General features: G+C 37.6%; 4 protein-coding genes across 4 annotated transcripts; 1 reads left to right on the top strand and 3 right to left on the bottom strand.

Annotated features, from left to right (window-relative positions):
• Positions 1 to 21: 21 nt before the first annotated feature.
• LOC113469020 (cytochrome P450 4C1-like) lies at positions 22 to 517 on the bottom strand. The gene has a single exon (XM_026826417.1). It carries the CDS (start codon positions 500 to 502, stop codon positions 242 to 244), a length of 261 nt encoding a protein of 86 aa, XP_026682218.1. The 5' UTR covers positions 503 to 517; the 3' UTR covers positions 22 to 241.
• Positions 518 to 2,439: 1,922 nt separating this feature from the next.
• LOC103513123 (NADH dehydrogenase [ubiquinone] iron-sulfur protein 3, mitochondrial) lies at positions 2,440 to 6,392 on the top strand. Its single transcript, XM_008477932.3, has 5 exons — positions 2,440 to 2,588; positions 3,443 to 3,523; positions 3,740 to 3,990; positions 5,596 to 5,841; positions 6,134 to 6,392. The coding sequence occupies exons 1-5, from the start codon at positions 2,549 to 2,551 to the stop codon at positions 6,311 to 6,313; spliced, it is 798 nt and encodes a 265-aa protein (XP_008476154.1). The 5' UTR covers positions 2,440 to 2,548; the 3' UTR covers positions 6,314 to 6,392.
• Positions 6,393 to 8,237: 1,845 nt separating this feature from the next.
• LOC113469018 (GPI ethanolamine phosphate transferase 2-like) lies at positions 8,238 to 9,113 on the bottom strand. Its single transcript, XM_026826415.1, has one exon. The coding sequence runs from the start codon at positions 9,104 to 9,106 to the stop codon at positions 8,240 to 8,242; it is 867 nt and encodes a 288-aa protein (XP_026682216.1). The 5' UTR covers positions 9,107 to 9,113; the 3' UTR covers positions 8,238 to 8,239.
• Positions 9,114 to 10,162: 1,049 nt separating this feature from the next.
• On the bottom strand, positions 10,163 to 14,934 carry LOC113469017 (cytochrome P450 4C1-like). Its single transcript, XM_026826413.1, has 4 exons — positions 14,655 to 14,934; positions 13,771 to 13,912; positions 10,831 to 11,125; positions 10,163 to 10,466 (listed from the first exon to the last, which is right to left on the bottom strand). The coding sequence occupies exons 1-4, from the start codon at positions 14,924 to 14,926 to the stop codon at positions 10,300 to 10,302; spliced, it is 876 nt and encodes a 291-aa protein (XP_026682214.1). The 5' UTR covers positions 14,927 to 14,934; the 3' UTR covers positions 10,163 to 10,299.
• Between the last annotated feature and the right edge of the window lie 6 nt (positions 14,935 to 14,940).

Below are 14,940 nucleotides of genomic sequence, written 5' to 3'. Positions count from 1 at the left end.
TTTGTCATGGACTTTTTTTGTGGAGCAATAAAACTTCGTTGTCTATGGACAGCGCGATACCCAGGAAGTAGCCAGGCCCAATGGTGCTTATCTTTAGTGATCCATTGAGAAGAAGGTCTGCAGTGAATTTTTCCAACCACTTGGCATTCTGCTTTTAGTCTGACAGCTTGAACTCAAGGCACTCTACTTCTTATGAATCATATGATTATGACACTTGTTCAACATTATTTTTCCCTCAAATTCAGTTGATTTTGTGGCGAGGCTCCAGTTTAACTTTGACCCCAGAGGCAGGCCTTAGAATCAGATCAATCATGATAGTCACATCATCTAATTTCTCGAGAGATATAACTTTGAACTTTCTCAATATGGAAGCAAGGACACATTTCTCCTCCAGAAGGGCAAACTTCTGACCTGAAACAGAAACAATGAAATATATTGACGGACTGTCTAAAGATTGGGTAGCCAAACGACACAGCATACTTCTCACCTTCTCAGACAACATTGTTACGTTTAAAATGAGATTGGAATTTTTTAATGATGAAATAGAATAATTTATTGGAGTAAGCTTGGAGGTGATGATGACAAGAGTCCTGTGAAGAAAGCAGATTTACAATTAACTGACTTCGGTTTGAGACGCCATCGCGCAACTTCCGTAAGTAAGCTTGGAGGCAATATTGGTGTATCGAATTTAAATACGCGTTCATTTTTGACAAATCTAAAGTTTTCCGTTGTATGTTGGTCATATGTCTTTCGGGTAATTTGTATGAGTTTACTTTCGTATACAAAAAGCCGAAAAGCCCACTCTGAGGCTTAGTAGTAAAAGTCTTTTTTTTTTTGTCGCATCATACGTTCGAGTACCAGGGTGGAGATGTCGTATACCGCTCGCACGTAGTCGGACTCGGACGAGGCTTGGGCGTTGATTTCACTGCCCATGGCCGTCTCTGAAATGAAATCGAGGAATCGAGTACATCTTGGTCATATCATTCGTATAGTTATCCCGTTCCTATTTTATACGCTTATGATGCCCAGTGGGCGAAACATTGTCATCAATTCATCATCATTGGGTAACAGACATAAGGCTGGTTTGCTGCTGTGCGCTGTGCGCCATGTTTCCCTGTCTTATGCCTTCCTCTTGAGATCATAGTAGGTTGAAGGGCGAAACATGTCTGGTTAAATAAACCCATCCAAGTGAAGAGTATTATCATTTCATATTGATTCATATGGAATTTCACAAAGTTACTGAGTCCTCCATCAAGATCCAGATATTCCTATAGTGTTGTTACAAGACAAATTTCTCCGTTAATCTAGCTCTGGTGAACTGAAACACCCGTTTAAGTTTCACCTTTGAAAGAACACCTCGAAAAATTTCACCTGTGCCCCGATATTTTTATCAGCAGAATGTCCCTGCTTCGCCACGGAAGATTGTTCATGACTTGAGATCAGTTTAGATTTCCGAAAAATCCTCTCTTATTGCACATCTAGGACATATTGGGGAGGTACCTATGTACAAGGAACAAAACAAAGTAGGTATCTTACTAAAGTACCTCTTAATTGCTCTACAATTCACATTACCTTGACGACATGTTCAAAATACCTAGGGCACGGGTACCTACAATATTGTACCTAGGTACATATTAACAACCATAGGTATCTGGTAACTCTTTTAGACTTGGGTATATTTGGTAGATAATAGTAATCAAATTACCTACCTTTGTGATTGTGACCTACAATTAGGTAGCTAGCTCGTTTTTTCTATACCTGCTTAGATTACCTACCTTCCCACGAAATCATCGTTATCATTTCCCACGAGCTTTGAAATTTTGAAAATCGGGCATTCCTTTGGTATCAATCACTGGCGTTTATCTCACCCCGTAGCCCCCACGGCGGGGGCCCCGCGAGGACACTGCCTTCCGTCAATCTATTGACCGAGGGGGCCCACAGGCGAAACTTTGGGAGAGTACCTACATGGTGCCTAAAAGAAAAGATGGTCCATCATATGTCTTAATTTTTTCATATACCTACATATTCTAATAAAATATAGGTATCAAAACATTACGTTACAACTATTGAACTATTCATTAAGATTTGATAAGAAATTAGAACAACAACCTCATCTATCAGCATATACATAGGTAACATTAGGTAGTTTTTAATTTCATCTCGCTTTTTTATTTTTATTTATTTTTTCCTTATAAGGTACCTAATGCTAATGTGCTAATTTTAACTACCTATGTACCTACCTATTATTATAAGATAAAGTTTGCTTCGGTGGATGATGATGACTTGATGAGCTAATTTGTATGAACGCCGTAAAATTATTTCGAGTATGCAATATGCAAGATAAAAATGAGCTACGTACAACGTTTTGGGAACCCCTACATTATGATTCACTTTCAGATTGAGCTAACTTCGCATACATCAAAATCCAAATCCAAAAAATTGATAAAAGGCTGAAATTTGATTAGATTGGAGATTTCCATTTCCAATCAAGAAATCACAATATTGGTACTTTCCATCTTACCCCAGAAGGGTTTATTCGACCTCCAAGATGCTGAGAAATGCCCTGAGATGTAGTGTAGCCCTGAGAGGTGAGTCCAAAATTTATTTCTTACATTACAAGTGAGGGGCACCTTGAAAATGGAACATTTGCTCCTACCTAAGTACTTGGTGTTTTAATGTGCCTTATGAAATAAGATCTTCATTAGAGGAATGTTTTCCTAGTATGAAGGCCCCTGAAGAACCTTTAGGGTCTCGAATGTAGAAGCTGAATAACTTTCCTGTGTTGAACATTTTGGGTATTCTTTAGTACCTATACCTACTTAATGATAACAGCCCCACAGTAGCTCATCGGGAGAAGGTAGAACTTGTATTCCAGTGGACTGAGTTTGAGTCCCAGAAGTGATATACAAATATGGCAGTGTTATTGATCTTGGTGTATGGAGTATACTAGAGTGACTATGACTATATAGCTCACAGACAAGGTAAGAAATGGTATAGAAGTTATCCAATGACCTAACTATAATTTTTCTATTTAACTATTATGTACATCAAGATTACAATAAAAATTAAAGGAACGTTTTCCTAGTGTGAGAGCCCTTAAAGAACCTTTAGGGTCCAGAATGAAGAATCTGAACAATTTTCCATTGTTGAACTTTTTGGGTATTTAGTATGCCTACCTAGTTATAGTTATATCAGCCCAACAGTAGCTTGGAGGGAGAAGGTAGAACTTGTATTCCAGTGGACTGAGTTTGAGTCCCAGAAGTGATATACAAATATAGCAGTGTTATTGATCTTGGTGTATGGAGTATACTAGAGTGACTATGACTATATAGCTCACAAAGTAAGAAATGGTAGAGAAGTTAGCCAATGACCTAACTATAGTTTTTCTATTTAACTATTATGTACATCAAGATTACAACAAATTGTGTATTCTTTCCATCAGGTGCTTTGATGTCCATGCCCTCAAAACATATGAGATTGATGACTACAGCAGCAACTACAGCCAACACCACAGAAGCAAGACGTAAGTTCATCTCATCACCTAATGTCAATGTACTTGAAATAAAACACTTATCTATTTGTCCTATGTTATAATTAAAGTAAACTCCAAATTTCTGGACCAAAAAAAAAAAAAAAAAAAATCCCTGGATTCTTATCTTGACTTCACATCTATGTACGAAGAGGTGACATAGGTATCATTATAGGAGTGTAAAATAATTATTATCTCTTGCTTTTCCAGCCACCATCAGAAAGCCAATAGATGAGGTTGCCCGCTCTCATTTAGTAGACTTTGGAAAGTACTGTGCTGAAATACTCCCCAAGTACATTGAGAAAGTTCAAATCACTAGCGGTGATGAGCTGGAGTTGCTTATCATTCCCGAAGGAGTTGTACCTGTGTTGCAGTTCCTGAAAGATCACCACACAGCTCAGTTTGTCAACCTGGTTGACATTGCTGGCATGGATGTGCCCAGTAGACCCAATCGGTTTGAGGTGAGGAACCTATTTTTTCTATTTAAGAAACACTTTTTATTTAATTATTTATTTAAAGGTATTTACATAATATTCTTAGATTGTTTACACTTCTCAGGTCCAAATTTCTCGGGAAAAAAAAAAAAAAAAAAAAAAATGATCCCTTGATTCTTATCTTGACTTCACATCTATATGTACGAAGAGGTGACATAGGTGTCATTATAGGAGTGTAAAATAATTATTATCTCTTGCTTTTCCAGCCACCATCAGAAAGCCAATAGATGAGGTTGCTCGCTCTCATTTAGTAGACTTTGGAAAGTACTGTGCTGAAATACTCCCCAAGTACATTGAGAAAGTTCAAATCACTAGCGGTGATGAGCCGAGTCAAATGAACAATGGCAGAAGGCCCGGTCCAGGATCTGTACACGGGCTTGAAAGTCTGCATCCGAGCCATGGCATGTTTGAACAATTCTGAAAAAAAAAGGGTAATAAAAAGTAAAAATACAAGAGAAGTTACTTAGGGAAAATAAAAGGCTATCTACTTACATATGTTTGTATTTTACCTGAGTTGTTTGTAATAAAAATGGATTTATTTCATTACTAGTAAATTAATTATTAGAAGTGTTATTTATTTTATGCCCGAAATGTCTGTTTTATGTTAATTTAAAATTTATGGTTGTAGGCATATTTGGGCTGGAAATCCGGATTTTTTCGGATTTTACTTAAATATATGTATGAGTAATTTTCCGGGAAAAGTCATGTCCAAAAAATCAATTTACTATGTAGTGTTTACTCAATATACGAGTAAAATATTTATCAGTGTACCTATACCTATTTTATTAACTTAACAGTTTGGTCTCTTTCAGTAAATTTGTACACGATAGTCGGTAGATGGTACCTATTGATAAAAAAATAACCCATATTATTTCAGTACCCGCAATTCGGTACACCTATAATAATGATAACTTACTGTCGCGGGGTACCAAATCATAGAGGACGGTGCCAAGCAAAGGCCAAGATGGAGGACCATGTATCTTGTCGATCGTTCGACACTTCTCAGGTAAACTGAAAAATCATTTTCCTCCTGCAGTCTGACTAAGGTCTTGTATATTTTGACATTTTAGGGTCCCCCAATAACACAAGGTTAGTAGTGCCTTGATTCAAAAAGGCCCCTAATATACTCTTATAATTAATAAAATTATAATATTAACCTTGGGTCTGATTTAATGTGCCATCACTTTTGGGAATAGCACTTTTTGGCTATCACTTTTGGGAATAGGCACAGGAGATACTCCTATCCCAGGAAGATAAGCATGGAATTCCATTTCTTCTAAACAATATAATTATTTCTGTTGTCAAACCTAATTCTTTACTGTCACCTGTTTGACGTCCATTTAAACAATTTCATAATATTAACCTTGGGTCTGATTTAATGTGCCATCACTTTTGGGAATAGCACTTTTTGGCTATCACTTTTGGGAATAGGCACAGGAGGTACTCCTATCCCAGGAAGATAAGCATAGAATTCCATTTCTTCCAAATAATATAATTATTTCTGTTGTCAAACCTAATTCCTTATTGTCACCTGTTTGACCTCCATTTAAACAATTTCCATTTTGATTCCAGATTATTTACAACCTCCTCAGTCTCCGATATAACTCTCGTATTCGAGTCAAAACATACACTGATGAGTTGACCCCTCTTGACTCGGCCAATGAAGTATTCAAAGCTGCCAACTGGTATGAAAGAGAGATCTGGGACATGTTTGGAGTGTACTTCTCCAACCATCCCGACCTGAGACGTATCCTGACAGACTATGGATTTGAAGGTCATCCCTTCAGAAAAGATTTTCCTTTGTCTGGATATGTTGAGGTAATGATAATTTAGAACTTTATCTTTTTTTTTTTTCAATTTAAAGACCTCATTTAATTGTTGCTAGATGTCCAAGTGACCTCATTTGATGCAGTATTTTCATGCTAAACAGCAATAGCAATGGCTTGATGCAAACAGTTTTTAGCACACAAAATGAACTTTTTTTAATATAAGGTAGAAAGTAAAGAGATCACAAGTAGTCTATTGGATTGTTTTTTTTTTTTATTTGATTTTTTTTTTTTTTTCTTTTTTTTTTTTTTTTTTTCTAATGTTTCCCTCTTTCTCTCTGCAGGTCAGATACGATGACGAGAAGAAACGTGTGGTTGTAGAACCTCTGGAATTAGCCCAGGAGTTCCGCAAGTTCCAACTGGAAACACCATGGGAACAATTTCCCAACTTTAGAAATACGCCTGGTTCTTCTGGCTCCGAAGAAATCCCACTGGATGAGAAAAAGGAAGAGGAGAAGAAGTAGACAACCTGCATTCAGATCACAAGTAAACGTTGAGTACACAGGTGGGAGTTTTTATTAGACAAAGCTGTAACAGGGGAGAAACAACTGTAATATGAAAGGGTTTCCAAGTTTCTACGTTTAAAGTGTGAGAGTGTGACATTTTAAATAGATAGAGGGGCCTCAGGGATTTAAAGTTGAAGGAATAATGAGGTCCTGAAAAGAGAAATACAAAAGAGTGAGTGTGTACATTTGTACAATTACCTTGAATACCTAGATAAAGGTAGAAAGTAGCCAGTGACGTACATGCTTAATACTCTTCAAATCACAAGTTGGCTTTATTTAATTTTAAACGGATACAAACACAATAAAACAAATATATTACCCACATTGTAAGAGCTTAAAAGTAGCAGCTTTGGTGAAAACACGCTCCATATGAACAAGTGATGTCTTTGTAAATAAATAATGAATAAATAAAATGTTAAATTTATCGCAACAAACGTGAGATTAATTCTGAAAATGTTAGTGTATTTGCGTGACTTGAAGCAAAAAGGTAAGAAAACAGCTAGGAAGTTAAGCGCGTACATATTGAAGTAAATGAGAACACCGGCTATGTAAGAGTTGTATTCAGTTTGTCCTATGTAACCAACTGTTATGTCAATGGTAGCTATGCTATTAGTAGAGCCTTGAAGGAAATAGTAGACACGTCCTAGCCATAAGTGTAACACAATACAGGCAAAGCTATTATCACGAAAGAGCACATTGGATATTAAATAACTAGATATACATAGTGAAGATATCAATGGAATATTGTAAGGTTTAAACAACAATACTGACAGTAGAATAGTGAACACTACAAGTGACTTGACTGAGGTTTGAGATGAGTTATAGAGTCGAAGTAATGTGAATGCTACATACAAGACCAATGATGAAATAGATACTACTAATGTGTACTCGCTAGTGAAGGGGAAGGTTTTATACAGAAAAGAAGACATAATATTAGTGGTGATGATGAGAGTAGACAGTCTGTTCCAGTGATTGTGGATAGGGCTAGAAACAATATGTACCATCGAGCTTTCACACAATTTATCACAGGCATTATGTTCGATAATTAAACAAACTAAATATACAGAGATCAGACTTAGAGAAGAGAATACAGTTAAATACATAGGATTATTCAATTGAAACCAATAGGACAATGTACATGAGACATCTGCTTCCTCGTCTAACCATTTTACATTGATGCTACGTAATAATCTATGCAAGATGAGCATGGCTAGAATAGCACTTTGCTTACTCTTTTGCTTTGTGTTGAGTAAAATGTAGAATAGAAATGTGTTGAGCACATACATCCAAACATTATGCTCATTTTCAATGTAACTGGTGGACAAGCAGCATAGGATCGTCATTCCTGTAAGAAATACTAACAACTTCATTTGAGTGGAAAATAGGTTTTCTTCTATACTACTATTATTTTCGAGATCTACATCGTTAATTCCTTTAAATTCAATATTCGGACAGTTTGTTGAACTTTGTTTTTCTTTGTTTGAATCAAGGGTTTGCTTTTTTGTTCGAAATGTTTTGATATTTATTTGAATGGTTTGATACACAGTTTCTACTTGGATGGATAGTAAATATGAGATGAAAATGTTGAGTATGATTGAAGAATTAAAAAAGGTGTTGACAAGCATAGTTAGACAGGTCAGACAAAACACTGAAAGTTTACAGAATGTTATGTTAGGTTCAATAATAGTAATCAAGGTACCAAGTACTGATATAACTAATGCTATAAATACCATGTATGTATCCACATGAGTGGAACTTCTGATGATGTTAGCTGATATTGATGTGAGTAGCTCAGAGTAGTGACTGATAGTACTCACGACTTGGTCTTCTGATGGAAATGTGTTCTGAAGCAAGCTATAGTGATGTGAAAATATTTGATTTGCATTAATGATTTGATCTGTACTGTTGAAGTAACGAGTAGTGACTGATAGTACTCACGACTTGGTCTTCTGATGGAAATGTGTTCTGAAGCAAGCTATAGTGATGTGAAAATATTTGATTTGTATTGATGATTTGATCTGTACTGTTGAAGTAATTGTCACTGATTTGCTTTGTGTTGTAATAGTAAGCATATAGCAATTCAGAGAGTGTGAGATTTTGTAATAGCTTTGGTATGAGTTTACCTGTGTTACAAGAAGGGATAGGTAATCCTAGAAGTACAGCAAGGGTAGGTGTAACATCTACTTGACTTGCTGTGTTCTCATGTTCAATATTCATTTTATTTACTTTGTCATTTAGTGATATTCTCTTTTGTGTCTCTAGGTGTTTAGTATCAGAGGTTTTCATTTCACGATTTTTATCTAGTTTACAATTTGTGCCTAGGGTTAGGAATGGTACCAGAGTTTCAGGTTTAGTTGAGCCTCCATGTCCTCCCATATCTCTCATGCCGTGATCTCCTGTTACAACCAAAATGAAATCTTCTCCACTGTTGATTTTATTTTCAATCAAGCTCTTGTGAATAAGTTCCATTATTGAATCCATTTCTTCTAACTTGATCTGAATGAGAGGACTGAATGAGTTTTCCATATGACCAATATGATCTAATCCTAGATAATGTAATATCATAACATCCCATGATCCTGGATGCTTCAGCTCAAGTAAAACATTCCTTGTAACATTGTTGTCCACTTCAGTGTAATCACTCACATAAAATGAACTGGTGCCTTCATAACGGACAAAGGATTCTGGAGGAAATAGCTTCAGCCATGTGTCATCTCCATAGAATATTGTCCGTAGATTTTTTTGGTTCATCTGGTGGATTGGAGGAGTTAGAAGTGAAGCAGAGGGAACTGGAGGCGAAGGGAGTGGAGGTGGAGAAGATGGTGCGGGGTGAAGATACAGGTAAGATAAGTCAACTGGAGGAGTTAGAAGTGAAGCAGAGGGAACTGGAGGCGAAGGGAGTGGAGATGGTGCGGGGTGAAGATACAGGTGAGATGGAATAGAGAAAGACTATTAGAACGCCAGCCGTTCCGAGAACGAACCTTGGAACCTTATCTGTTGATCCATCTATGAGATGTACGGAACCTTTCCCCGTTCCCACCATGAGGTATCTCTCGTTCTTCTTCACCCAATCTATGCACGAGATCTCCGCATTCGATACTCGTACACTGCATACACCTCTGAAACACAATAATGTGAGTAAAAACGGTTGACTTTGGATCTGGAGGTTGGTGGTTCGAGTCTACTCTCCAATCTAACAACTCTTCTTCTTCTTCTTCTTCTTCTTCTTCTTCTTCTTCTTCTTCTTCTTTGCCTTTTCCCGTGTACGGACGGGGGCGGCGTTTTTCGTCAGCCTCTCAATCAGCCCTGCCTAGGGTGATTGCTTTGGGTTGACATTTGGTTTTCGCTACAAATTTTACGAGTGGATGCCCTTCGCACTCAACCTTTTATTTCTTTAGCAAGGGAAACTCAGGCTGGTATACTCCCTGTTTAAAGTCCCCCAGCCAGACTAAGCTGGTCTACTCCCTGTTTAACGTACCCCAGCGACTTGAATACAGTACTGTAATAAGTGAATAGCCTATTTCCAAAACGATTTTATAATACATTATAACTAATTAATATCAACTTTGCCAGAAATATCAACAGAACAACAGATTCTTTTAGATTTTCCCTAAAAAAGATCACTTTTACATGTCCACTTTTGGAACGGGAGTACTCAAGTGTAAGACGTGATGTGAGACACTTCGAAGACAGAACTTGGTGGGCCGGAGTTGACTTCAATTCTGGATTGAACTGGGTATAGCTCAATCCCAGATTGATCACAATTCTGATTTGGTAAACCGCGCTCTTAGTGAATTGATCAATCGACCCGTCTCTAATAAAAGATGGAACGATTTCGGATATGCCTTTGTAAATGTGAGGTCAAGGTAAACCTTTACCCTTGACAAAAGGAGTGTGCCTAGAATTAAGACATGTGTGTTTGAATACATTTGACCCCTAAAATGTCATCTTCTGATCCTTGTGGTTTTGCGGAAGTGGAAGGTCTTCTCTGTTCTTACCTCAAACATGAATGTATCAACTTCTTCTCTTAATTCCTCGTCGGTCAAGGGTGTCTCAGAGCTTTCGGATGCTTCCAGAAGAAGATCCAAAAATGCCACCCGCTTTTTCTTTCCTAAAGAAAAGAGATCAAAATTTGGTGTTGAATGCTTCCAGAAGAAGATCCAAAAATGCCACCCGCTTTTTCTTTCCTAAAGAAAAGAGATCAAAATTTGGTGTTGCATGAGAGACAGTGGAGTAATAATTATGCTGTTCCCCTTTGAAGTTCCAAAAGGCACTAACTAACGCTACCTATTCACGCGCAACAGCACTTAACTTTAGTACCCTAGCTGTTATCTCAGTTATAGTTCCTCCATCAAGTCCATCAACCCCTGGTGAGTGATTAAATCTGAGGACCAGCTGGCATTTGCCTCCATCTCCCAATGCCGACAAGGACCTGCTGGCATTTGCCTCCAGCTCCCAATACCGACTCGACTCACCGAAGTTTTCATCCAAATCATTCCCCTCTCTCACACCGCCTGCTGCTCGCGCTGCTTTCCTCTCCTCTATCACTCGTCGCGTAAACCCGTGTAGAATCTTCAAGTTCTCTTCGTGTCGCTTTCCGTCCCGAGTAAGCCCGAAAATTAACGAGGGCCACAACCAAGGTCGCATCATACGTTCGAGTACCAGGGTGGAGATGTCGTATACCGCTCGCACGTAGTCGGACTCGGACGAGGCTTGGGCGTTGATTTCGCTGCCCATGGCCGTCTCTGAAATGGAATCGAGTACATCTTGGTCATATCATTCGTATAGTTATCCCGTTCCTATTTTATACACTTATGATGCCCAGTGGGCGAAACATTGTCATCAATTCATCATCATTGGGTAACAGCCATAAGGCTGGTTTGCTGCTGCGCGCCATGTTTCCCTGTCTTATGCCTTCCTCTTGAGATCATAGTAGGTTGAAGGGCGAAACATGTCTGGTTAAATAAAACCAACCCTCCCATCCAAGTGAAGAGCATTATCATTTCATCTTGATTCATATGGAATTTCACAAAGTTACTGAGTCCTCCATCAAGATCCAGATATTCCTACAGTGTTGTTACAAGACAAATTTCTCCGTTAATCTAGCTCTGGTGAACTGAAGTACCCGTTTTAGTTTCACATGGAATTTCACAAAGTTACTGAGTCCTCCATCAAGATCCAGATATTCCTACAGTGTTGTTACAAGACAAATTTCTCCGTTAATCTAGTTCTGGTGAACTGAAATACCCGTTTTAGTTTCACCTTTGAAATAACACCTCTGAAAATTTCACCTGTGCCCCGATATTTTTATCAGCAGAATGTCCCTGCTTCGCCACGGAACATTGTTCATGACTTGAGATCGGTTTAGATTTCCGAAAAATCCTCTCTCATTGCACATCTAGGACATATTGGGAAAAGTCCTACTCTACCAAATTGCACCTTTCTAGGTGCTGAGGTTATAGAGACGTTATCTACAAAAGGCCTTTCGTTGTTTATCGTCTATGTGCGAGAATCACCTTTGAAAGAACACCTCTGAAAATTTCACCTGTGCCCCGATATTTTTATCAGCAGAATGTCCCTGCTTCGCCACGGAAGATTGTTCATGACTTAAGATCGGTTTAGATTTCCGAAAAATCCTCTCTTATTGCACATCTAGGACATATTGGGAAAAGTCCTACTCTACCAAATTTCACCTTTCTAGGTGCTGAGGTTATAGAGACGTTATCTACAAAAGGCCTTTCGTTGTTTATCTTTTTTTAAAAAAAAAAAAAAAAAAAAAAAAATCTTGAAAAAAAAATCACCCAAATAACAAATTCTCTTTAGTTAGTAAAAAGTAATTGGCGGTAAAATTACAAAACAAAGAACAAAATACATTATATTCGTAATTTTATATGTCTTAAAACAAATCTAGGTAAATATACTTTAACTGTTAAGTATGTACGTAATGGGACCGAACCTTTCAGTCCTTGCTGACAGTATATTTTTTGAACATTTAATGTTAAATCTAAAATCTATTTAAAGAAAATAAGTAACAACCAACCTATGGATTGCTACTTTTTTCCAAAAAAAAAAAATAATAAATAAATAAAATAAACATTCTTATCAGGTGTTCCCCCCCCCTTCCCCCTAACCTACTGTTCCGCGTCCAGGGTACAAAGAGTAGCCACGTGGGCTATGAAAAATTTACTGATAGCACTCCCTACTAATAATAATAATAATAATAATAATAATAATGGAACATCTAGACCTATTTTAAACGGACGAGGTAGGTACCACCTAGATAACTGATGGGTAGTTAAATAACCTATAGATGCATTTACAAATTACTCGAACGGCTCATACCTTGAATCTCAATTTAGAATTGTTAAACATTATACAGAAAAGAAGACATAATATTAGTAGTAATGATGAGAGTAGACAGTCTGTTCCAGTGATTGTGGATAGGGCTAGAAACAATATGTACCATCGAGCTTTCACGCAATTTATCACAGGCATTATGTTCGATAATTAAACAAACTAAATATACAGAGATCAGACTCAGAGAAGAGAATACAGTTAAATACATAAGATTATTCAATTGAAACCAATAGGACAATGTACATGAGACATCTGCTTCCTCATCTAACCATTTTACATTGATGCTACGTAATAATCTATGCAAGATGAGCATGGCTAAAATAGCACTTTGCTTACTCTTGTGCTTCAAACAATATGTACCATCGAGCTTTCACACAATTTATCACAGGCATTATGTTCGATAATTAAACAAACTAAATATACAGAGATCAGACTTAGAGAAGAGAATACAGTTAAATACATAGGATTATTCAATTGAAACCAATAGGACAATGTACATGAGACATCTGCTTCCTCGTCTAACCATTTTACATTGATGCTACGTAATAATCTATGCAAGATGAGCATGGCTAGAATAGCACTTTGCTTACTCTTTTGCTTTATATACATAGTGAAGATATCAATGGAATATTGTAAGGTTTAAACAACAATACTGACAGTAGAATAGTGAACACTACAAGTGACTTGACTGAGGTTTGAGATGAGTTATAGAGTCGAAGTAATGTGAATGCTACATACAAGACCAATGATGAAATGGATACTACTAATGTGTACTCGCTAGTGAAGGGGAAGGTTTTATACAGAAAAGAAGACATAATATTAGTAGTAATGATGAGAGTAGACAGTCTGTTCCAGTGATTGTGGATAGGGCTAGAAACAATATGTACCATCGAGCTTTCACGCAATTTATCACAGGCATTATGTTCGATAATTAAACAAACTAAATATACAGAGATCAGACTCAGAGAAGAGAATACAGTTAAATACATAAGATTATTCAATTGAAACCAATAGGACAATGTACATGAGACATCTGCTTCCTCATCTAACCATTTTACATTGATGCTACGTAATAATCTATGCAAGATGAGCATGGCTAAAATAGCACTTTGCTTACTCTTGTGCTTCGTGTTGAGTAAAATGTAGAATAGAAATGTGTTGAGCACATACATCCAAACATTATGCTCATTTTCAATGTAACTGGTGGACAAGTAGCATAGGATCGTCATTCCTGTAAGAAATACTAACAACAACTTCATTTGAGTGGAAAATGGGTTTTCTTCTATACTACTATTATTTTCGAGATATACATCGTTAATTCCTTTAAATTCAATATTCGGACAGTTTGTTGAACTTTGTTTTTCTTTGTTTGAATCAAGGGTTTGCTTTTTTGTTCGAAATGTTTTGATATTTAATTGAATGGTTTGATACACAGTTTCCATGGAAAGTGGACTAGGTACTTATTGTCGGTTTCTACCCACTTAGAATCCGTTTTGCCTATCCAGGATTTATCCAGCTAGAAGTTGGATAAAATCCGACTTTTTCTATCCTGGGGTTGGGGTTGTGCAATCCTTATTCTAATAGGGTTGGGATAATTTGGTTACTAGGGTTTATACCTCTCGTATGGGAATGAGACTGAATTCCTTTGTATAATAAAGAAATAAAGGCTGCCGAAAGAGTGCTGTCGACTATCTAGGCAATCGCGTGCTGCTGGCTTTTCCCAGTCCCACTCAGACTGTATGAGATTAATCACTAAATACAGCAGTTAGGTACATATACGTACCGAACGGAGGGTAAAAGGTAAAACCCCTATCCCTGAAGACAGCAGTTAGGTACATAAACAGTAACATTAACCTTTATCAAATACTTATGCCGGCCACTTTTGACAAACCCTTGTCTGACAGACTTCCGACCTAGGTCTCTGAGCTCTCGGACCGTCTACGTCTGAGAGCCTTTTCGCCACACACGTTCCGACTGTCTGATAGACCTACATTGGTCTTTCAGACGGTCTGAGCGTGAATGGCCAGCGTTACCCTTTGACGTGAGCAAGCCTGTGCCTAGCCAGGGATGTAGAAAGTTGTACCCAAACCCCTTGTCAAGGTTCTTGCTATTGTTCATTATTAACTCGATGTGTTCTGGACGAGTCAAATGAACAATGGCAGAAGGCCCGGTCCAGGATCTGTACACGGGCTTGAAAGTCTGCATCCGAGCCATGGCATGTTTGAACA

Source organism: Diaphorina citri, unplaced genomic scaffold, assembly GCF_000475195.1.
Source record: "Diaphorina citri unplaced genomic scaffold, Diaci psyllid genome assembly version 1.1 scaffold928, whole genome shotgun sequence".
Classification (NCBI taxonomy): Eukaryota; Metazoa; Arthropoda; class Insecta; order Hemiptera; family Psyllidae; genus Diaphorina; species Diaphorina citri.
This window is presented reverse-complemented; position numbering and strand designations above follow the sequence as displayed.

Bases quoted from the DNA above. Each gene is read 5' to 3' on its own strand.
- LOC113469020 (XM_026826417.1), bottom strand. From the start codon at position 502: ATGTTGTCTGAGAAGGTGAGAAGTATGCTGTGTCGTTTGGCTACCCAA.
- LOC103513123 (XM_008477932.3), top strand. From the start codon at position 2,549: ATGCTGAGAAATGCCCTGAGATGTAGTGTAGCCCTGAGAG. The intron at 2,589-3,442 runs GTGAGTCCAAAA...TCTTTCCATCAG, and splicing joins ATGTAGTGTAGCCCTGAGAG to GTGCTTTGATGTCCATGCCC. The intron at 5,842-6,133 runs GTAATGATAATT...TTCTCTCTGCAG, and splicing joins CTTTGTCTGGATATGTTGAG to GTCAGATACGATGACGAGAA.
- LOC113469018 (XM_026826415.1), bottom strand. From the start codon at position 9,106: ATGAACCAAAAAAATCTACGGACAATATTCTATGGAGATGACACATGG.
- LOC113469017 (XM_026826413.1), bottom strand. From the start codon at position 14,926: ATGGCTCGGATGCAGACTTTCAAGCCCGTGTACAGATCCTGGACCGGG. The intron at 13,913-14,654 runs GTAGACGGTCCG...CTTGTCCACCAG, and splicing joins TGGCGAAAAGGCTCTCAGAC to TTACATTGAAAATGAGCATA. The intron at 11,126-13,770 runs GTAAAATGGTTA...GAATGATATGAC, and splicing joins GATTATTACGTAGCATCAAT to CAAGATGTACTCGATTCCAT.